This window comes from Anoplophora glabripennis, unplaced genomic scaffold (assembly GCF_000390285.2).
Source record: "Anoplophora glabripennis isolate ALB-LARVAE unplaced genomic scaffold, Agla_2.0 scaffold1114, whole genome shotgun sequence".
NCBI classification, from domain to species: Eukaryota; Metazoa; Arthropoda; class Insecta; order Coleoptera; family Cerambycidae; genus Anoplophora; species Anoplophora glabripennis.
Window position 1 is genome coordinate 1 of NW_019417188.1, and position 18,063 is coordinate 18,063.

The window sequence follows — 18,063 nt, forward strand, 5'->3', positions numbered from 1 at the left end:
GAGGAGAGGGGGTAAAATTCGTCAAAAATGACCAGGATGAACCTCCATAAGAAAATACATGGGATTTTGGCTCCGTACGCCTATAGCTATACTACTGTCACCGAACCCGAGACTTTGCATTAAATCTAATGTAAAATAAATACAAAATCATCGTAGACAGAAAAAACACAGCGACATCGCTGTCATCAGTCATCAGACATCAATAAAGTTAAATTTAGATAGTGACAGACACTTAAATACGAATCGACTAATGACTCTCGGACCACGGTAAACCAAACCTCTGACTATTATTTTAATATCAAACCATTTTAGAAAGTTTCTGATTTTTTTTTACAAAAAAAACAGCAATCCTAAGTTTTACGCCTTCCTAGAAGTCTCACTAGCCGCGGCTTCGAAAAAATCGGGTAACAAGAATCTACTAGGAAACGGAGGCGTAGACATTGGTGACAATCGCGGTCGTAGTTTGCTAACTGACGAATTTCGTGAAGGCTGCCCAAAATTGTTTGTTGTTCTAGAAAACATTGATGTTGTACGAGAAATAATATTGGCCGTCAAAAAAAATTGTTCGGCATTGGATCACACATAATTTTACAAACGCTCAAAAAGGCTCGTGTCGATTGGTCGAGGGAAATGCTTCAGAAATCCGATTACGGTACTGCAACACAGATGACAAATCATGAATCTATGCGTATGAGCCCGAAAGTAAACAGCATTCGACTGTATGGATCTTTCAAGATGAGTCAAATCCAAGAAAAGTTGTTTAGTTCAAACCAAATGGTCGCGTGTTTTTGCGGAAAAACCAGACATGTGGTAACTGTACCATTAATGTAACATCGGACGGTCAACTCTGAATGGTACTCAACCATTTTTTGTCAGAAATCTTCGGAAAAATAAGGGAAACCAACCGCCGAAGACGCATCATTCTTCTCCAGGACAATACGAGCTCTCATACATTGGCTCAAACAAAGCACTTTTTGAGAAATGAGAAAGTCGAATTCTGAGTCATCCTCCGTACAGCCCCAATGACTTTTTTATTCCCGCACATCAAAATTAAATAAACGAGGTCAACGTTTTTCGAAGCCTAAAAAAGCGGTTCATGCGATCAAAATGCATGTTCTGAAGGTACCTCATTCGGAATTGAAAAAGTACTTCGAAAATTGGTTCAAGCTCATGCAGAAGTGTATTGATTTTCTCCTTTTGTTCTTTATTCCCAAAATATAAAAGGCAACTCGTATGAACATCGCCCTGGAATCCCTAAAATCCCTTAAATAAAAATTCACTACCATCTGACTGTCAAGTCCTAATTATAATTAGCCCTGTTCCTAAAGCAATCTAAAACAGTTTCCGATATTCAGTCGCATACGTATTCCTATATGTAATATAATGCTTACATAAGATTCAAAATTCTTTGTTTCGAATCAAATGCAATTGTCTCGGACTGTAGCAAACTGTTTCCAATGCACGAACAACAAAGCCAATTGTTCTTAAAGAGAAAGATGTTTAATTAATTTTTAGGTTTGGAATTCAACGCTTCTACGGAAAAAAGAGCGGATTATTATTATCAATGATAAGTTTTGTCACTTACCCTGTGTACCCTTGGAATTCTTGGAGATTTCACACATGATAGCGGTATAGGCGACGACGATGACGAAGAGAGGAATGAAATACATGAACATGACGCACATTAGGTTGTAGGCCACTTCTTGAGCAGGAGAAGTAAAAAACTCAAAGGAAACACACTGGGTGTAGTTAGGGTAATTGGGGTGGCTCATCACTCGAAAAATGAAGCTCTGTAAAAAAAGAAATAATTTGTATGATGGCGTTTTTTATAAAAAGAATTATATTATAGAAGTAAGAATACCGGAAAAAGGCTTATCATGTTGCTAGGAATATATTCCTTTGAAGCAATGAAACGGAACGAAAGAGGAAAGCATCAGCGTTCCGCTTGCTTATTTTTTCGACTGTAGTAAGAAATAAGGTAATTCTCAAATTTTATTCGGTTATGCTGTAAACCTCACGAAATTTATTCAGTGAATATGCTCTCACAGCTTTCTTATCTGAATTTCTTAGACGTCGCTTAAAGTGAGACTCTCTGAGCTTGCAGAAAATGAAATCGATTATCAACACATGCAAAAATAGACTAAATTTGCATACACCAGTTTAACTCCTACTAGGACTTTTTATCATCCATTTTTCTTACAAATATACTTGTTTCGTACATCCCTCGACACTTTCAATTAACAAATTGAGTCAATTTTATATGGTTGTCTTATATTTAATACTGTTTATTATGTAACTTAAGTTATTAATATATATTTAATAATTAATATATATTAATATAAATTATTGAGAGTAAACAAATATAGGTGCAAAAATTCGATTTGATGAGGGTTTTAAGTAGCATTTTATCCACGCAAGAATGTTTAATATTCTTAAGTGGAGTCAATTAAAACACGAATGCAATACAACGTTTTATCCACAACCACATAATCATATTTGTGGAGAATTATTGGAATAATATAAAAAAATATTAGCAGACTTGATATTTCTTACTAGTAGTCAATGAAACGTGGTAGGTTTTATTATACCTACTGGTACGTCGTTTATTATCAATTATTTAGTAAACAGTTCTATCTGATTTTGGTAAAAATACAAGAAAGTAATTGTGTTCTTCTGGCTGTTTTTGAAGAAGCTCAAGTAGCAATTTTTCATTTATTACCAGTGAAATCCAGGGAACATTACGAAAAAGTGCTCGCCGAATTTAACGAATAGAGGGAAATACAGAGAGTAATGACTATAAATGAAGAAGTCATGCTATCATATTTTTTAAATTTGTAGAAAAAATATGCAATTTCGTCTATGTAGTCGAAGTATTCGATGTTGAAGGCTACTATAAAGGTCTACAAAAAATATAGATATTAGAAAATATGATAAACTTACTGCTTATTTAAGCCATTACTTGCCAAAACAAGAAAAACTCATTTTTTAAAGATTTTTTTTATTATTAGTATAGTATATTCAAAACACATACATTAAGACTAATTTGCTATTGAAAAAAATCATAAACAGTATTTTGAAAAAAAAAAAACACGTAGGTGCGTATACGCACCTTTGGCTGAAAACAGTTATTAAAATTAATAAAACTAAATTAGTTTTTTATGTGAAATTTTCAAAGTAAGCTGAATGCAAATGCATTTTACACAAGTAAATAGTATTATTTTTGCGAAATCGACACTTTTTTCTTGCACTATTAACCTCTCTATAATAAAATATGCCCGATATTGTCAAATTTGGCTTCACCTGGTAGAGCGGATTGAGAGGGTCTTCCATGGGTTCAGTTGAATACTGCGGTATTTGAAGCAACATCGCTGTTTTCTTTATCTAAAGAGAGAGCTAAATCCGAAAGAAATTTTAGCTGAGATTTCGTTGTGTGCACAGTGTAAAGTGCATTTGCATCCAGCTTACTTTGAACATTTTCACATAAAAAACTAAAAGCGCCATCTTCCAAATCATCATCACTATCTATACTTGGTTGTATTTCATACGTTCCTGCAATATCCGTCTGCAATCCCTCTTCTCCAATAATATTTTCATCAAAGTATTCCTCATCTGTTTCTGGCGGCACATAAAAAACATCAACCAATTCGGCATTTTCACAATCTGAGTTCTCTTCTAACAAAGCAAGTAACTCTTTAGTGGCTGGTGCCCTTTTCATTTTCTATTTTAACAAATGACTGCAATAATATAAACAAAATTATATCTCTATAGCTTCTATACAACTCAAAAATCTCTTGCCTCATATTGGCACTAGATGTATCCAAAAAAATAACTATTATGCATTACAAAAAACTTTAGTTCAAACAATATTTTATACAAAACTACACTTTTTTATGCAAAGGAAAACCAAGAAGTACACTCTGCTAATAATGAACTGATATATGTTCTGACAAGTCCTGTATTTTATATGCCAAGGTTTGTCCAGACTTGCATAGGGTGAATAAATATGTCAATCGTTATTGGCCAAAGGTACGCATACGCATCCACTACATATATGTATCATTATGACCATCGTTTTGAAAACATATGTAAAAAAAAACTACATGAGTATCAAAATAGATATTTTATTTACGCCTGGCTCAAAAAAAAATTGTCTGCTCATTTTTACTAACTTAGAACAACATTTGTTTGAAAATGTGTTCTAAAGTTTTAAATATCGTATTTTCTTTAAAAAAAGTAATATTAAAACAATATTATTTTTAATTAAATAAAAATACTAGTACACTCTCTGGACTAATGGGTTAAAGAGTGAATCGAGAGGATACAAAGCAAAAAAGCTGCAGTATTGGAAATAGCACATATTGAAGAATTTTGACTGGGGCTTCCGATAAAGAATCTTTAATGATTAAGATAATATCTCTTTACCTTTTACATGTTGTTAGGTATACCTATAGAGAACGTTGAGTTATTTTACGTTGCACTAACAATGAGGGTTTCTGGTGCCTGTCGATGCTGCGAACTGACAAATTTGAAAATTAGTTAGGTACAGAACGTTGGCAGTTACCTACTTGTTTCAATACCTGACACCAAGTCGGGCATTTCAAGAAAATTTACAATATAGAATTTACAATTATAGAAGAAGGATTTTGCGTGAATGCTGTTGAAATATGCAGAAAATATATTTCTCTGCGCCCAATTCGCCTAACACAAGATTCTTTTTAAGATAGATCAATCAGAAATGTACTTCTCAGCCTGTTGGAATCAACACATTGTCGAAGGTACCCTCAACAGTTGCTTCATTCCCGAATATCACAAATCCAGAAGCATATATTGGTCATTGTATGAGGCGCACTGCATCAACTTTATTGGCCAATAAAGGTGCAGATTTTACAACCATCAAACGGCATGGTGGATGCAAGAGCTCCTTTGTAGCTGAAAGTTATGTTGAGGAGTCTATATCTAACAAACTTGATATTGAAAGGAAAATCCAAGGAAAATGTAGCTGTTTCTTACAAAAAGAGACATTCGTAACTTGTGCAAATTCTTCACAAACTTCGGCAGATTTTATGTGTTCTGAAAATGATTACGACTGTTGTTATTAACGGAAAGGTTAAGGCGTTAAGTTAAATGTAGTAAAACAAAAATGGTCTATTAATATAAATGTAAATGTTAATGTTAATAAGTAAATTAATTAAATTTGATTTATTATAGGTTTATTATTTTTTCATTAATCTACTAGTGAAATAAAGTTTATTTTATTCCACTAGTGGATAAAGTATCACTTTAGACGGTTCATATGTGTGGATAATAGTTATTTATTGTATAAATGTTTTAAGTAGCATTTTATCCACGCAAGAATGTTTAATATTCTTAAGTGGATAAAAGGCAATTAAAACACGAATGCAATACAACGTTTCATCCATAATCACACCACAATCATATTTGTGGAGCCAGAATTATTGGAATTTAATTAAAAAATGTTCGCACGACTTGATATTTCTTACTATTACTATAAATGTAATTGTTAATGTTAATAAGTAAATAAATTAAATTTGGTTTATTATAGGTTTATTATTTTTTCTTTATTCTACTAGTGAAATAAGGTTACATTATTTCATTAGTGGATAAAGTATCACTTTAGACGGTTCATATGTGTGGATAAAAGTCCGATTATAAGGTGATTGTGGATAAAATATTTTTTTTATAATTTCCACTGTCTTACCACAATAATAAGAAGAAGCATTTTTGGAATCGCTGACTTTATATAAAGTTGTGTAACTAATTCACAGTTTACTTTATAATTTTTATACGATTTGCCTGGTTTATGGTTATGACCTAGTATTGTGGTCTGAGCACTACTTTTATCAGAGATAACAAGAAACTTTATGTTATTTTTTATTTTTAAAGATGTCTCTATATTTTACATATTATTCAGAAAAAAAACCTTATTTCTTTACTATTAACAATTATGCAAAGTTTGATGGGGCTGTCTCTAATAGTAACAGGGATGCGTCAATAGCATTACATTCACTGCAAATATGCAAAACATAATCCCACACGATTTATCGTAAATTAAACATGTGGGTGCTATTTTTTTCTAGATTCATATTAATATCCAGTCAGCATATTAGGCATATACTAATTAAATCGAGATATTGAATTATAAATTCTGCCAATTAAATTGATGTACCTCGATTTTAATTTCATACATGCATGCATGCATGTAATTTTAGGTGAAAACTACAATTTTTTTATTTCAGTAAAATGTCAACAGCATTAACATTTTTTTCATGGTCTATAAAAATTCCAGCGAAAAATTTGCATAAGATATTCATTAAGCTATCTGCTTCACATGAAAAATTTTTAATACATCCCAAAGGGAATAAAAACTGAATTCGTCTATGTATGAACCCAGGGATAACAATTCCGATATCACCACGAACACTTGTATTTTGGCGCATTAATCAAATTCTCGTTTTTGTAGGGATCTTTTATATACAATTCTAAGAAAAAGACATTAGATTAGTAAATTAACTCTTCAGCAGACGCAGAAGTCACTAAAACTAATTTCTTTACAGCTGGTAAGCCGGTAATGAATTTATGGACTGAATTGCAAGTATTGAGACCAAGATATTCGCTCATTTCTACAGAAGCTTCAAAATTTTAAATTAAATTATTATTTCCCGAACAAAATCCGTCTCATTTGGCCTTTTCAATATTATAACCCGGTCAAATTAGCTCAAAAAATATGGGTAAGCTTACAATAATTCGCATAAAGCTGAACATTGGTACGAATGTTGGAAATACCTACATTATAAATGAAATGTGAAAGTCCCCATCGATCCCATATCTGCAAAAAAATTTATTCAAGGTCAAAGTTCGCAAATATGGGTTTTTTGCATTTTTGAGCCAAACGGTAAGTTTTATCAGAATAATAGATCTGACAGAAATTGTAGGCCATGCAATTGTCCATAAAATTGTTCTTACACTTTTTGAAAAACAGTTGAAAAAGTTGTGTTCTCCATAATATGCACTCGTTTCCACGCCACTTGTGAAGTATTGTATTTGGCGCTTTTTTTTTAACGTGGTTTCTCCAGTATGCCTATTCCACAATCTATTGTGGTCCTATTTAATTAAATAATATTGTATTAAATAAAAAATGGTACTACTGGAAATGATAAAAGCGGTATGAATTATGAATAATTGGGGAAAACTATTCGTCTGATTGATAATTATCTAATGGAACTTCAATTCAAGTAATGTACTGTCTTATTCTTCTTCTTTTCCTTCTTCTTCTTCTTCTTCTTCATCCTGCTGGATATAAGTAATTTGTTCTAACAGCGATGCATCAGATATCTCCTCGCTAATATCGTAAGAATCCTCTTCTGATGGCGATTCAACATTGGAGCACGACTGGCCTTAACAACTGGTACACGATAATGAACAAAACAATCCAACTATTTTGCAGTCGCACTTAGCACTACACCCCCTTTTGCAATTGCAAAAAATTGTATTGAGGAGTTTTTCCGGTGCAGGTGGCAGTAAACCCTGGATTGGTTCCAATGTACTGTTATTGGAATTAACTTCAAGAATTAACTTCCAACACCAGTCTTCTGGGGTCCAGTTGATTACTAAGCCACACTTGAACTTTATAATATACCCGAAATAGAAGTTGATGAGCAGAAGCAGAGGTTGGGGGAAGACAAACTAATTGCGCTCGTTTGTTGTCACTAGTATCTTTTACAAAAGTTAAGTATCGAAACTTATCTAAGCAGGTAATTTTTTTGGAGCTCCATTTACAGAAAGAAGGAAGCGAATTCCGTTGGTGATTACAGTTTGGTAAGTTTTGCATGACACGTGGAGCAAAGAAAAGTAATTAACAAACGATTTTTTGAACGGACAATGAGCTATTTCAAATTTCAACCCAATTTTTTATACGCAATAACTGGCTGCGATACGACATCAGCAATTTTCAGAAGAGATAAAATAACAGTTTTTAAATTGTTTGAATAACAAGATTTAGTTAATTGTGCTAAAGTTTTTAAACTTTTAAACACTCGAGAATGATGGAGATATCTATGCGTTTATCTCAACTTTTATTTTGACTGTCATCAGTATAGATGGGAAAAGATTCAGCTGTACAATTTAATTTATAATGAGTTTAAGTCTAGACGACGTCTATTGTGCTACTTTTAGAATATGAAGTGGAAAGGAAAACTACTTTTTAAAGCGCATTTTTTGTTCATGAAAAGTAATATCATAAAGAAAGGAAAAGCAAATATATTCCAAAAGTCTCGGTTAAGCCTTGGTTAAGTAATCACATAATTAGACTGTACGTATTTACTTTATAATCGTCTATTCACAGTCTAATCGCCTGATTAATTAATCAAGTCAACCGAGACTCAAAGTACCGGGCCTTAATCTGATAAAAATTTTTTATGTATTTTTTGCATGTAAATTTGTCGTTTAGTTTGCATAGTGTATCGATAATATAATAAAGAGAGACGACTCGAGCTACATGGTTTGATCTCTTGAGATCCCGTCCTGTGTCAATTTTTAGCTGATATGATGTGATGTTTTAGTGACGTGAAAGGGTAAAAAATTTAGCATATTAGACCGATCAAATTAACTTATTTAGAGGGAAAAAAAATAAATTATTACCTGGAGTTTTATAAGTGGAAATGGTAAAGGGGCTTATAACAAACGAAAAAAAAAATAAATGCGAGAGCAGGGGCGGCGGAGGGTTGATTTGGGGGGTTGAAAAGTTCTGAAAAATTGTATCATTGGGATTTCTGGCGAAAGTTGACGTCAAACAAAAAAGTACCTAATACAAAAGTTGTAGATCATGCAAAAATCTATAACTTTTGTAGAAGTCATTTTTTAACATAACCTCAAAATTTCCGAAAAAAATGCGAAAAACCGATTTTTTCTGATTTTTAGTTTTTTATTTCTCATTTCCGCAAAAATAATTTAATTTTGACGAAACCTGGTGAAAGTATACCTTTTTCTGTCTTAAATAACCTCAAATGTTTTTAGATAAAAAAATCGAGAGGTTTTGAGATATTCATTTTTTTCGGCCTGAAACACTTTTTTTCAAAGAAAAATTCTACTTAAAAAAATTATCGTACAGAGTTCTGCCGGTAATCATTTTTTTCGTTTTGACATATACTTTTTGGTGAAATAAATACATTTGCAATCACAATTCAAAAACATACTCAAAAATAAAAAATGACTTGCAGCAATGAAATTTTCAGTAATTGTTGTTAATTTGTTTAAATTTAAAAAAAAACTGATTACACCATTCAATTGTACGGAAAAAATACAAAAAAAAACTGTCTCATTGTTTGACCCAAAACTATTTTTATGCAGTCTATAAACATTCTTTGAAAAAAAGTGTTCCAGGCCGACAAAAATGAATATCTCAGAAAGTTCTTGATTTTTTCATCTAAAAAAATTTCACGTTATTTAAGACAGAGAAAGGTATACTTTCACCAGGTTTCTTCAAAATTAAATTATTTTTGCGGAAATGAGAAATAAAAAACGAAAAATCAGAAAGAAACCTGTTTTTCGCATTTTTCTCGGAAATTTTGAGGTTATGTTAAAAAGTGACCTCTACAAAAGTTTTTACTTTTGTAATGGATACTTTTTTGTTTAACCTCAACTTTCGCCAGAAATAACAATGATACAATTTTTCATAACTTTTTCAATCCCCCAAATCAACCCTCCGCCGCCACTGCTCACGCATTTATTTTTTTTAGATTTATTATAAGCCTTTTTATCATTTCCACTTATAAAAGTCCAGGTAACAATTTTTTTTTTCTCCTAGTGTAATTTGGTTGGACTATATATGATTAATTTATCTATTACAACGGGCAACTTTCTTAAAATTACTGTTATTATTGACCGCTTCAATTATTCCAATACATAAAAAGAATGAATTGCAGAGTAAGTATAGTCAACCGTAGTAGTTTCTCAGTCTTATAAAAAAATTTTGTAGGAAAAATGAGCAATTTGTTAATAAAGTCTAACCAATGTCAATGGGTTTTTATAAAGGCAAATCAACCAAATCTGCCTTACTGAAGCATATTTATAAGTGCCATGATAAGGGTAGACACGTGGCAGTTTTTTTTGACATAACAGGAGAATTCAATTGCTTAAACCTTGGTTTTGTTGAAAATAAATCATTTAATTTGGGATTTAGAGACATTTTCTTGGAATGGCTCTAATGAATGAAAACTGAGAAAGGTGCAAAGTTTTCAATGTTTTAAAGTTTTTATAAAAATTTTAAGAAATTTCAAATATAATACAGGTAACAGTAAGTATCAATTGAATATGTCGCGATTATAAAAATGTATCACTTTAGCTTTGAAAGTACGAAAGTGATCTCGATCAAAACTGAAAATTGCTGTAGATACCAGTAATTTTTGGCCTCTTGAATAAATAAAAACCCCGGTTGGTTTGTTTGTCCGTTTTTGGCCATTTTTACTCCTTTGCAGACATGTGTGTAGATGGAGCAAAAACGCAATGCGGATAGCAATGCCACTCTTATGCAAGGAAGGTAATACCCATGAATATCAGTATGTAAGGGTACGGGTAACGTGACAGTTCACGTTACACCTCCCCCAAACCGAGCAAAAACTGCAACGAAGAGGGGTTAAACGCATACATTACCTATTCCACTGGCCACATCTATAACATTCATTTTCAAGAGAGATAGAACTCACAAACATATTATTCGGGGCAGTTTTCGGGTGGTTGAGGGGGAGGGGTACGGATGCGAGCGGCGTGACAATATGTTCATGGGCTTTTCCTTTCCTGCAAATGGGTGACATCTCTATCTGCACTGCGTTCTTACTCTATCTGCACACGTATCTTCTACAAAAAGGAATAAAAGTGACCAAAAACAAACAAATGATCTGCCTGGGTTTTTATGTTCGGAACTTCATTCCAGAGACCAAATGTAACTGGTATCCAAAGCAATTTTCAATTTTGACCGAGATTTTTTTTAATTGCCAGTGTTGCGAGAAACAACTACTCCGTGGGCTATATGCCCCGACCGGCATTGAATTATACTCGCAACACCTACAGCTAGGATCGTTCGTCAGTTTAACACACCAGGCACAGATCGGTTTCGGACTTATTAGTCGTCATCAGTGTGTCATAGGTGAGACAACCAAACCGACGAACGATCTAGCTGTTATGCTGCCGTACCCTCATGACAAAGAGATACATTGTACGCGGAGCGCAAATGGCTCCATCTGTCGTGCTGACTCCCAACTGTACCATTCAAATGCCTACAGTAGGAAGCGACCTGCTATATTGCCAGGTACTTTGTTGCATGACTGCCGCCCATAGAGGGCGAAACACAATGTTTTAATTGCCAGCTAGTGGTCGTGGTGGCTGACGAACGATCCTAGCTGTTGCGCTAGGTGTTGCGAGTATAATTCTATGGCGGTCGGGGCATATAGCTCGCGGAGTAGTTGTTTCTCGCAACACTGGCAATTAAAAACATTGTGTTTCGCCCTCTGTGGGCGGCAGTCGTGCAATAAAGTACCTGGCAACATAGCATGTCGCTTCCTACTGTGGCCATTTGAATGGCACACTTGGGAGTCAGCACGACAGATGGAGCCATTCGCGCTCCGCGTACAATTGACCAAGATTACTTTTTAATGTAATTAGTGCGTGGTCCTTTGAAGCGGCTATCATAAGAAAACCTGTAAAATAAAGAAAAATAATAATAAAATTTGATCAACCTTTATCTCAAAAACGAAGCGTTTGCAAAAGTACTGTGCAAAACCGTACTTGTCTTATCAACTTCGACGTCACCTGTTACATAGGTGTTGTATAACAATGAAAAAGTAATATTAACGGTCGATAGAAAGAAGCACAAAAAACAGGCACTTAGGTAGGAAATTCTGAAAGGAAGCCTAGTTAGTCGAAGATAGGGAGTTGAAGTGCGAACAGTGTGGAGATCGGTAGTAAGACGATCGGCGAGCAGTGTGTCAAGTTGTGAAAAGTTAATTGTTTAAAGTGTTATTAGTTAGCAGGTAATATTCTTTAAGTACTTTGTTGTTAATTGTTCTATATAATCTTATGATTGTGATGGTTATAGATGTTTCATGATAATAATTCTTTGTATGTTTAGCTTCCATTGCTTTATGCTCAAGGGCATATATTTTTCCAAGGTAAAATTGTTATAATTATACTTAAAGTTTGCCCATTATTTATTTCATGTTAAAAATATATTTATTGTCCTGATTGCCAGACATTGCAATAATAACTCCTTTGTTTCACATCTAACTTGTTTTTGTCATGATTACATTGTTCGTAAAATATAGATGTTTCATGATAATTCTGTATATCTTTAGCCTTCATTGTCTTACGCTCAGGGACGTGTATTTTTCTAAGATAAAATTGTTACAATTATTATTATAGATTGCTCATTATTTATTACATGTTAAAATATGTATATTGTCGTGACTGCCCAGATATCTTGTTGAATTTACTAACATTTTCGCCCGTGCGGAGCAAATCTGGATTAAGCTCGATTGCCTCCGGTATTAGACTCCAGTGTTATGAAAGATCTTCCGAAATCTCAACTATAGCTGGATTGCCTCCCGTATGGGACGCCAGTACCTTCCGGCTCTGCCGGCTAACTAACACCAAACCTCTTCAGTTTTACTGGAAGTGTGTATGACCAATATGAGGTAACAGATGACATTTAGTGACACATTAAATGAGACAGGTCTTATTTATCACCAGCAAAGGATCTTAATTTATGCCTTTGGTTAGCGGTTGTTTTGTATTTATATTTGGGTGGTAAGAGCAACGATCGTGGGTTTCTCTGCCATGCTCTTTCCCCACAGGAGCTTTAGGTGAGCTTGGCACTCTCCTTTTATGTTTAATGGTTGTTAATGTTTTTGTTGATCTTTCTATTTGTCACATGTTTAATTTGAATTGTATGTAAATAAAGGTTAGGTGTATTTACTTTGCTTTTGTTTTATATAATTGAACCATACATCCCCTCTACAAAGTTAGTAGCCAGCGCCTTCCGGTCAATTAAAAAAATGGATACACACAACGTAGGTTTTTCTTATGACGATCACATATTTTTGGCCACAACTACGCTTACTTATTTTTTGTCGAACCTAGGGTTGTTATACTACAGTACGTTCATATAATTTTTTGTTTTCGGCTATAGAATCGCTTCTAGAATTTTGCTGCTGGAATATTGGAACACCCTGTACATAGATTGAGTCACTCTATGGGTAAGACTGATTAAAAAGTTTCTAATTTTTTAATACTTTATTGTAATAAAATTTCAACTAAGAAATGCCAATAAATTTATTACATCACAGTACATTTATTTCCGAACAGTCATAAATCGAGATTGAACTTGATATATATCTTTAGAACCTATACAAGGCAGACCATACGTACATTTATTTAGTTTTTTATACAAAAACTCGCTGAAACAACGCAGAAAGGCCAACTGAAGCGTGGAAAACGTGACGATATATAAACAGTAATGATAAATATTAGGCTAAGGATGAGTTATGTATCATATTTTTTTGGTTACGCCAAATTTTTTATATGTTATGTCTGTAGTCCCTCTTGGACCATATTCGGATTTTGCTACAAAACGCAGTACTCTGTAATCAATAAGCGGTATATTTTTAAGCAAATCCTTTATTCAAATCAGTATCTAAATAATAGTGTAAGGTCAAGAGTTAAATGTTGTCGTCAGCTTAAATTTCGTAATAATAGTACAGGATGTAACTTTGAGTGGAGGTCATATTTTTACAGAGGCTTCCTTCGACCTTTAGAAACATGTATCAGTAGTTAAATTTTTCAAATTTCGTCGTGAAAGCTAATTTTTTTATCCCTTTTTTCGTAATTTTCTTACCCCGCCGCTGGACAAGCGAGTGTAACTACGGCGCGCTTTAGTCGCAAATTTTATTTTTAAAGAAAAGTTCAAATTTCCACACTAAGTACTTGCCGTGCGGTTTGGCACGTTTCTTTTGTTGTGTCGGTATTTACCACGAGCTCTTCCATCCCACAAAAAATAAAGTTATCATTATAAATAAAATAAACTATGAAAAAATATTTGATAAGTAACCTAGCAGCAAACTCAAGCAGTAATCAGTAATGATAAATGAAATACACAAAAATAAATAAATAATCTGTATCCTCTTCCACGGCGTTTAAAATTTCAGCAGGATTTTCATTAAGATTTTATAAAAAATAAGACGCAACTATTTGGATATTTTATTAATCCGCTCTGAAATAATAAATAGGAAAAAATTTTCACGTCATTTTTTATTACGGAGATCTTCGCCAATAGTCATACTATAACCGTAAATTAAAAAGTTATATTGCTATTCATATATTATTAATAATATCAGAACTTTAAAAATTCTATTTACAATAAAATTAAGTACTTAACAGAAAAAAACAAACTGACATATTTACCGAATAATTAACAAAATTGTTCCTACTTGGTTTATAAATATTTAAAATATGAAAAAATATAAAAACAAATATTCATAAGGTAGCCAGTAGTGACCCAAAAAAACAAAAATTTTTTTTTCGTGTCTCGTTCTCGGAAATTATATTAGTTTATCATGTTTTAAGAGCCCCCTCAAAAAATCAGCTCAAAAAATTTAGAGGTCGCTCAAGATTTTTAAAAATTTCCAAAATCGACAAAATTTGAATTTTTTTTTTAAACTTTTTTCTCGTTATTTTATCATTTTCTAAGTTGAAAAAAATTTCGATTCGGAAAATTTGAAATAGATATTTTAATTTCTAAAGGTCACTCATAATTATTTTAACTTTAAAGGTAGTGTACCTCAAATGGAAACATTTTAGGTACACTTAAAAAATTTCTCCAGGCTAAATTTACTACCGTACTGAGTATCAAATATTTTTAATTTTTTAAAATTTAAGTCGTGATTTATTTCTATTCTTTTGTTCATCAAATTCAATAAAAAAATTTTTAGTTCGTTGATATTAATTTTTAGAGGTCGCTCGAAAACAGAAAAATTTTCAGAATCGAAATTTTTTTCAACCTAGAAAATGATAAAATAACGAGAAAAAAATTTAAAAAAAAAATCAAATTTTGACGATTTTGGAACATTTTTAAAAATCTTGAGCGACCTCTAAAAAAATGTTTTTGAGCTGATTTTTTGAGGGGGCTTTTAAAACATGAAAAACTAACATATTTTCACAAGAGACCAGAAAAAAAAAAATTGGTTTTTTTTGAGCCACCCTAGTAGCCAGGCAACTTATTTATTTACATATGAAACAACGCCGCCAGCTTTTCGTTTGCCTCCACTTTTAACAGAATATTTTAAATACATAGTGAACGGGTTTATAAAACAGGTTTATTCGTCCGTCTTTTAAATTTGCAGATTTACTTATAATGTCTTCATAAAATTAAGGATCAGCACTAAGACTTTGCAATAGTTCTTTTTCTATCGTCATCACTGAAAAGTTGTTTAAGCGCTCTTGTGCCATCGTATTTCTTAAGTACCTAGGTACCTAACCTAACTCTTACTGCGCTTAAGGCTTAAGACACAAAAAGTTTCTTTCTACCGGGACACTTGTTGCAGGAATTGTTAAAACTGGGCAAAACAATTTGTATGTTTCCGAAAATACCATTTTAAATTCCTTGTATATTTCTATCGTTTTTTTGAACTTTAAATTACGAAGTTGGTCGTGTCTATACAAAATATTAAGTTCGTTTTTCAACCATTTCACAAACGTTTGGATACATTTGTAATAAATATTCAAACGATTTTTCGGGAAATTTGTTTGCATATTCGGGAAATTTTTAGGAATCTATTAAAGCAAAAATATTTAAATCATGTTACTTGGTAGTCCAGTAATATTTCTCGCATAATTAAAATTATTTTTAAAATTTTCTTCGTTTCTTGATTCAGAAGTTCTTTGACTAGGGATTGTAATTTGTTTAGAGCAGTAGTTTACTTCCGTGAAAAAGGTGTTTCAAGAGATAAAATAATATTATGAGATATATTCATTATTACCTACCTATGCAGGTATTTGATAATATAATAAGTATCTATTAAATTACGTTAAATTTAGTATTTGTTTTGTTGTAAGGAAGCTGATTTTTATTTACTTTAAATTAGTACCTGTCTTGTCCTTGTCCTTAAAGCCTTTGCAATATCTCTCATACTGACATCAAACTACCCACGTACTATGCGACGCGTGCATTAACCGCTAACTCAAACTATAAGCAACTTTGAGCCGGCCTCAGTTCCCTCCTAAATCACGTTATTATAACCGCTTCGCATGGAAGGGGAGCTGTAGCATATTGTAGGCAAGTGTGACGTAACTACAAGCAAAAAATTTCTGGCCTCACTGTGGTGGGTACTAGTGGGGACTGGGAATAACAGTATCCAGTCATGCCATAGCCTCTAAACCAATCTGACAAACATTTTCTTAATCGGTACCTATAACTCGGCGTAATCTATCAGATATCGTTTTCTTTGCTCCTGACGAAAAGTATGCTCTAACCATATCAACTCTTTCTTGATTCGTATACATGCTTTTTCATAATGTACAAAAACTTAAAATTAAAACATAAAATTTCACTGTATCGTCACGGAACACTGAAATAAACATCTTAATAAGATTGTACATAAAGTTACACCACAGAAAGGCACTTTCCCCAAATGGATAAAGTCGAAAACTAAACAGATATGTATTGTAATAGAATGAGTTGAGCCAAAGATTTTTAAAATATCAAAGGGAAAGGTAAATTTTTGAAAATAAAATTGGTAAAATTGATTTTAAAGAAAAAAATTATAAGATGAATAAATGTGACCAATAGGAGTACAGTAAATGGTGGAAATTGAGAAAGGAAAGACAAAATAAATAAAATTATTACATGATCAATTAAAATTTTTGTAAAAAGAGGAATTACAAACAAAATTTAAAGAAATATAATATAATAAAGTATATTCGAAATAAAAAAAATGTGATTGGTAATTATAATTTGGATTAGTAGAATTAGAAAATGATTTATAAAAAAATAGTGGGATATGAAAAGAGTGAGGTAACTAAGAAAAAAATAATAAAATTGGGATGGCAGCAAAAGTGGTAGAAATTATATTTTGAATTTAAAAAAAGGAAGATAATATAATAACCATAAAGAAACGAGTGTAGTTAGTAAAGAAACAACGAAACAAGTTAAAGGTTATAGAGGAATAACCAGCATCAAGTACGCCCACACCTAATTAATGTCATAGACCAGGAAGTAGTAATAATGAAATATTAGGAAGAAGACAAATAACAAGCAATTGACAGATGACAAGACATGGACAGAAGTTGTGCTAGACGGTTCAGAGAAGGATTAGAGGAGAGAAAGGACCAACAAGAGAAGAAATAAGAATGTTAGACAGTGATCGAAAGGTATAAACTTTAATATAAAACAAACTGGTATTAGATTTAATATTGAAATCCAAATAATTGGATATTGTTATTTAATTAAGTTAGAGTAGGACGTGGCGTAGGTAGAGCTTAAGAAAATTTCATTGATCGAAGATTGGATAATGTTGGTAAAATAAAAAAAAAATAAAATTAAGTGTTAGCCATTCACATTATTTTATTTAACTGGAAATATAGTGAATTCAAGTCATTAAAAAAATTAGATCTTTTTTACAAGAAGTAGAATAACTAGTCAATTAAAATTCAAATATATATTTTTTTGTCTTTGCCTTCTCAAAATTTAATATCTAAATTAATTAATCAGTCTAATATTTTAAAATTAGTTTACTAATCTTCTCAGAACCTTACCCTGAGGTGATACTACTCATGTTAGATTAAAATTTGCTAGGTATCTTAAATTAATTTGTTTTCAAATAAAAGCTTTCTCTAAACATAGTGAACAAAAATTTGAATTAAAGTACGATTATATGCTCATGTGAGCTGGTGCCCAGGCAAGATGGAAGTAAAATACAAAGAAGAAGTTAAGCAGAATAAGAAATTAAGGTAAGAAAAATTTCTATATCTCAAAAAATTATTACAGTATATATTGTAACC

At 32.3% G+C, this 18,063-nt stretch overlaps 1 protein-coding gene across 1 annotated transcript in view; it reads right to left on the minus strand.

The window, feature by feature from the left end:
* Positions 1 to 1,585: 1,585 nt before the first annotated feature.
* LOC108915548 (gonadotropin-releasing hormone II receptor-like) overlaps positions 1,586 to 18,063 on the minus strand; it is a gene marked incomplete at its 3' end in the record, with an annotated part of 46,335 nt that continues 29,857 nt past the window's right edge. The window contains exon 3 of the mRNA XM_018721608.1: positions 1,586 to 1,790. Within this exon, the coding sequence (XP_018577124.1) occupies positions 1,586 to 1,790 (205 nt within the window). The remainder of the gene's footprint in view (positions 1,791 to 18,063) is intronic.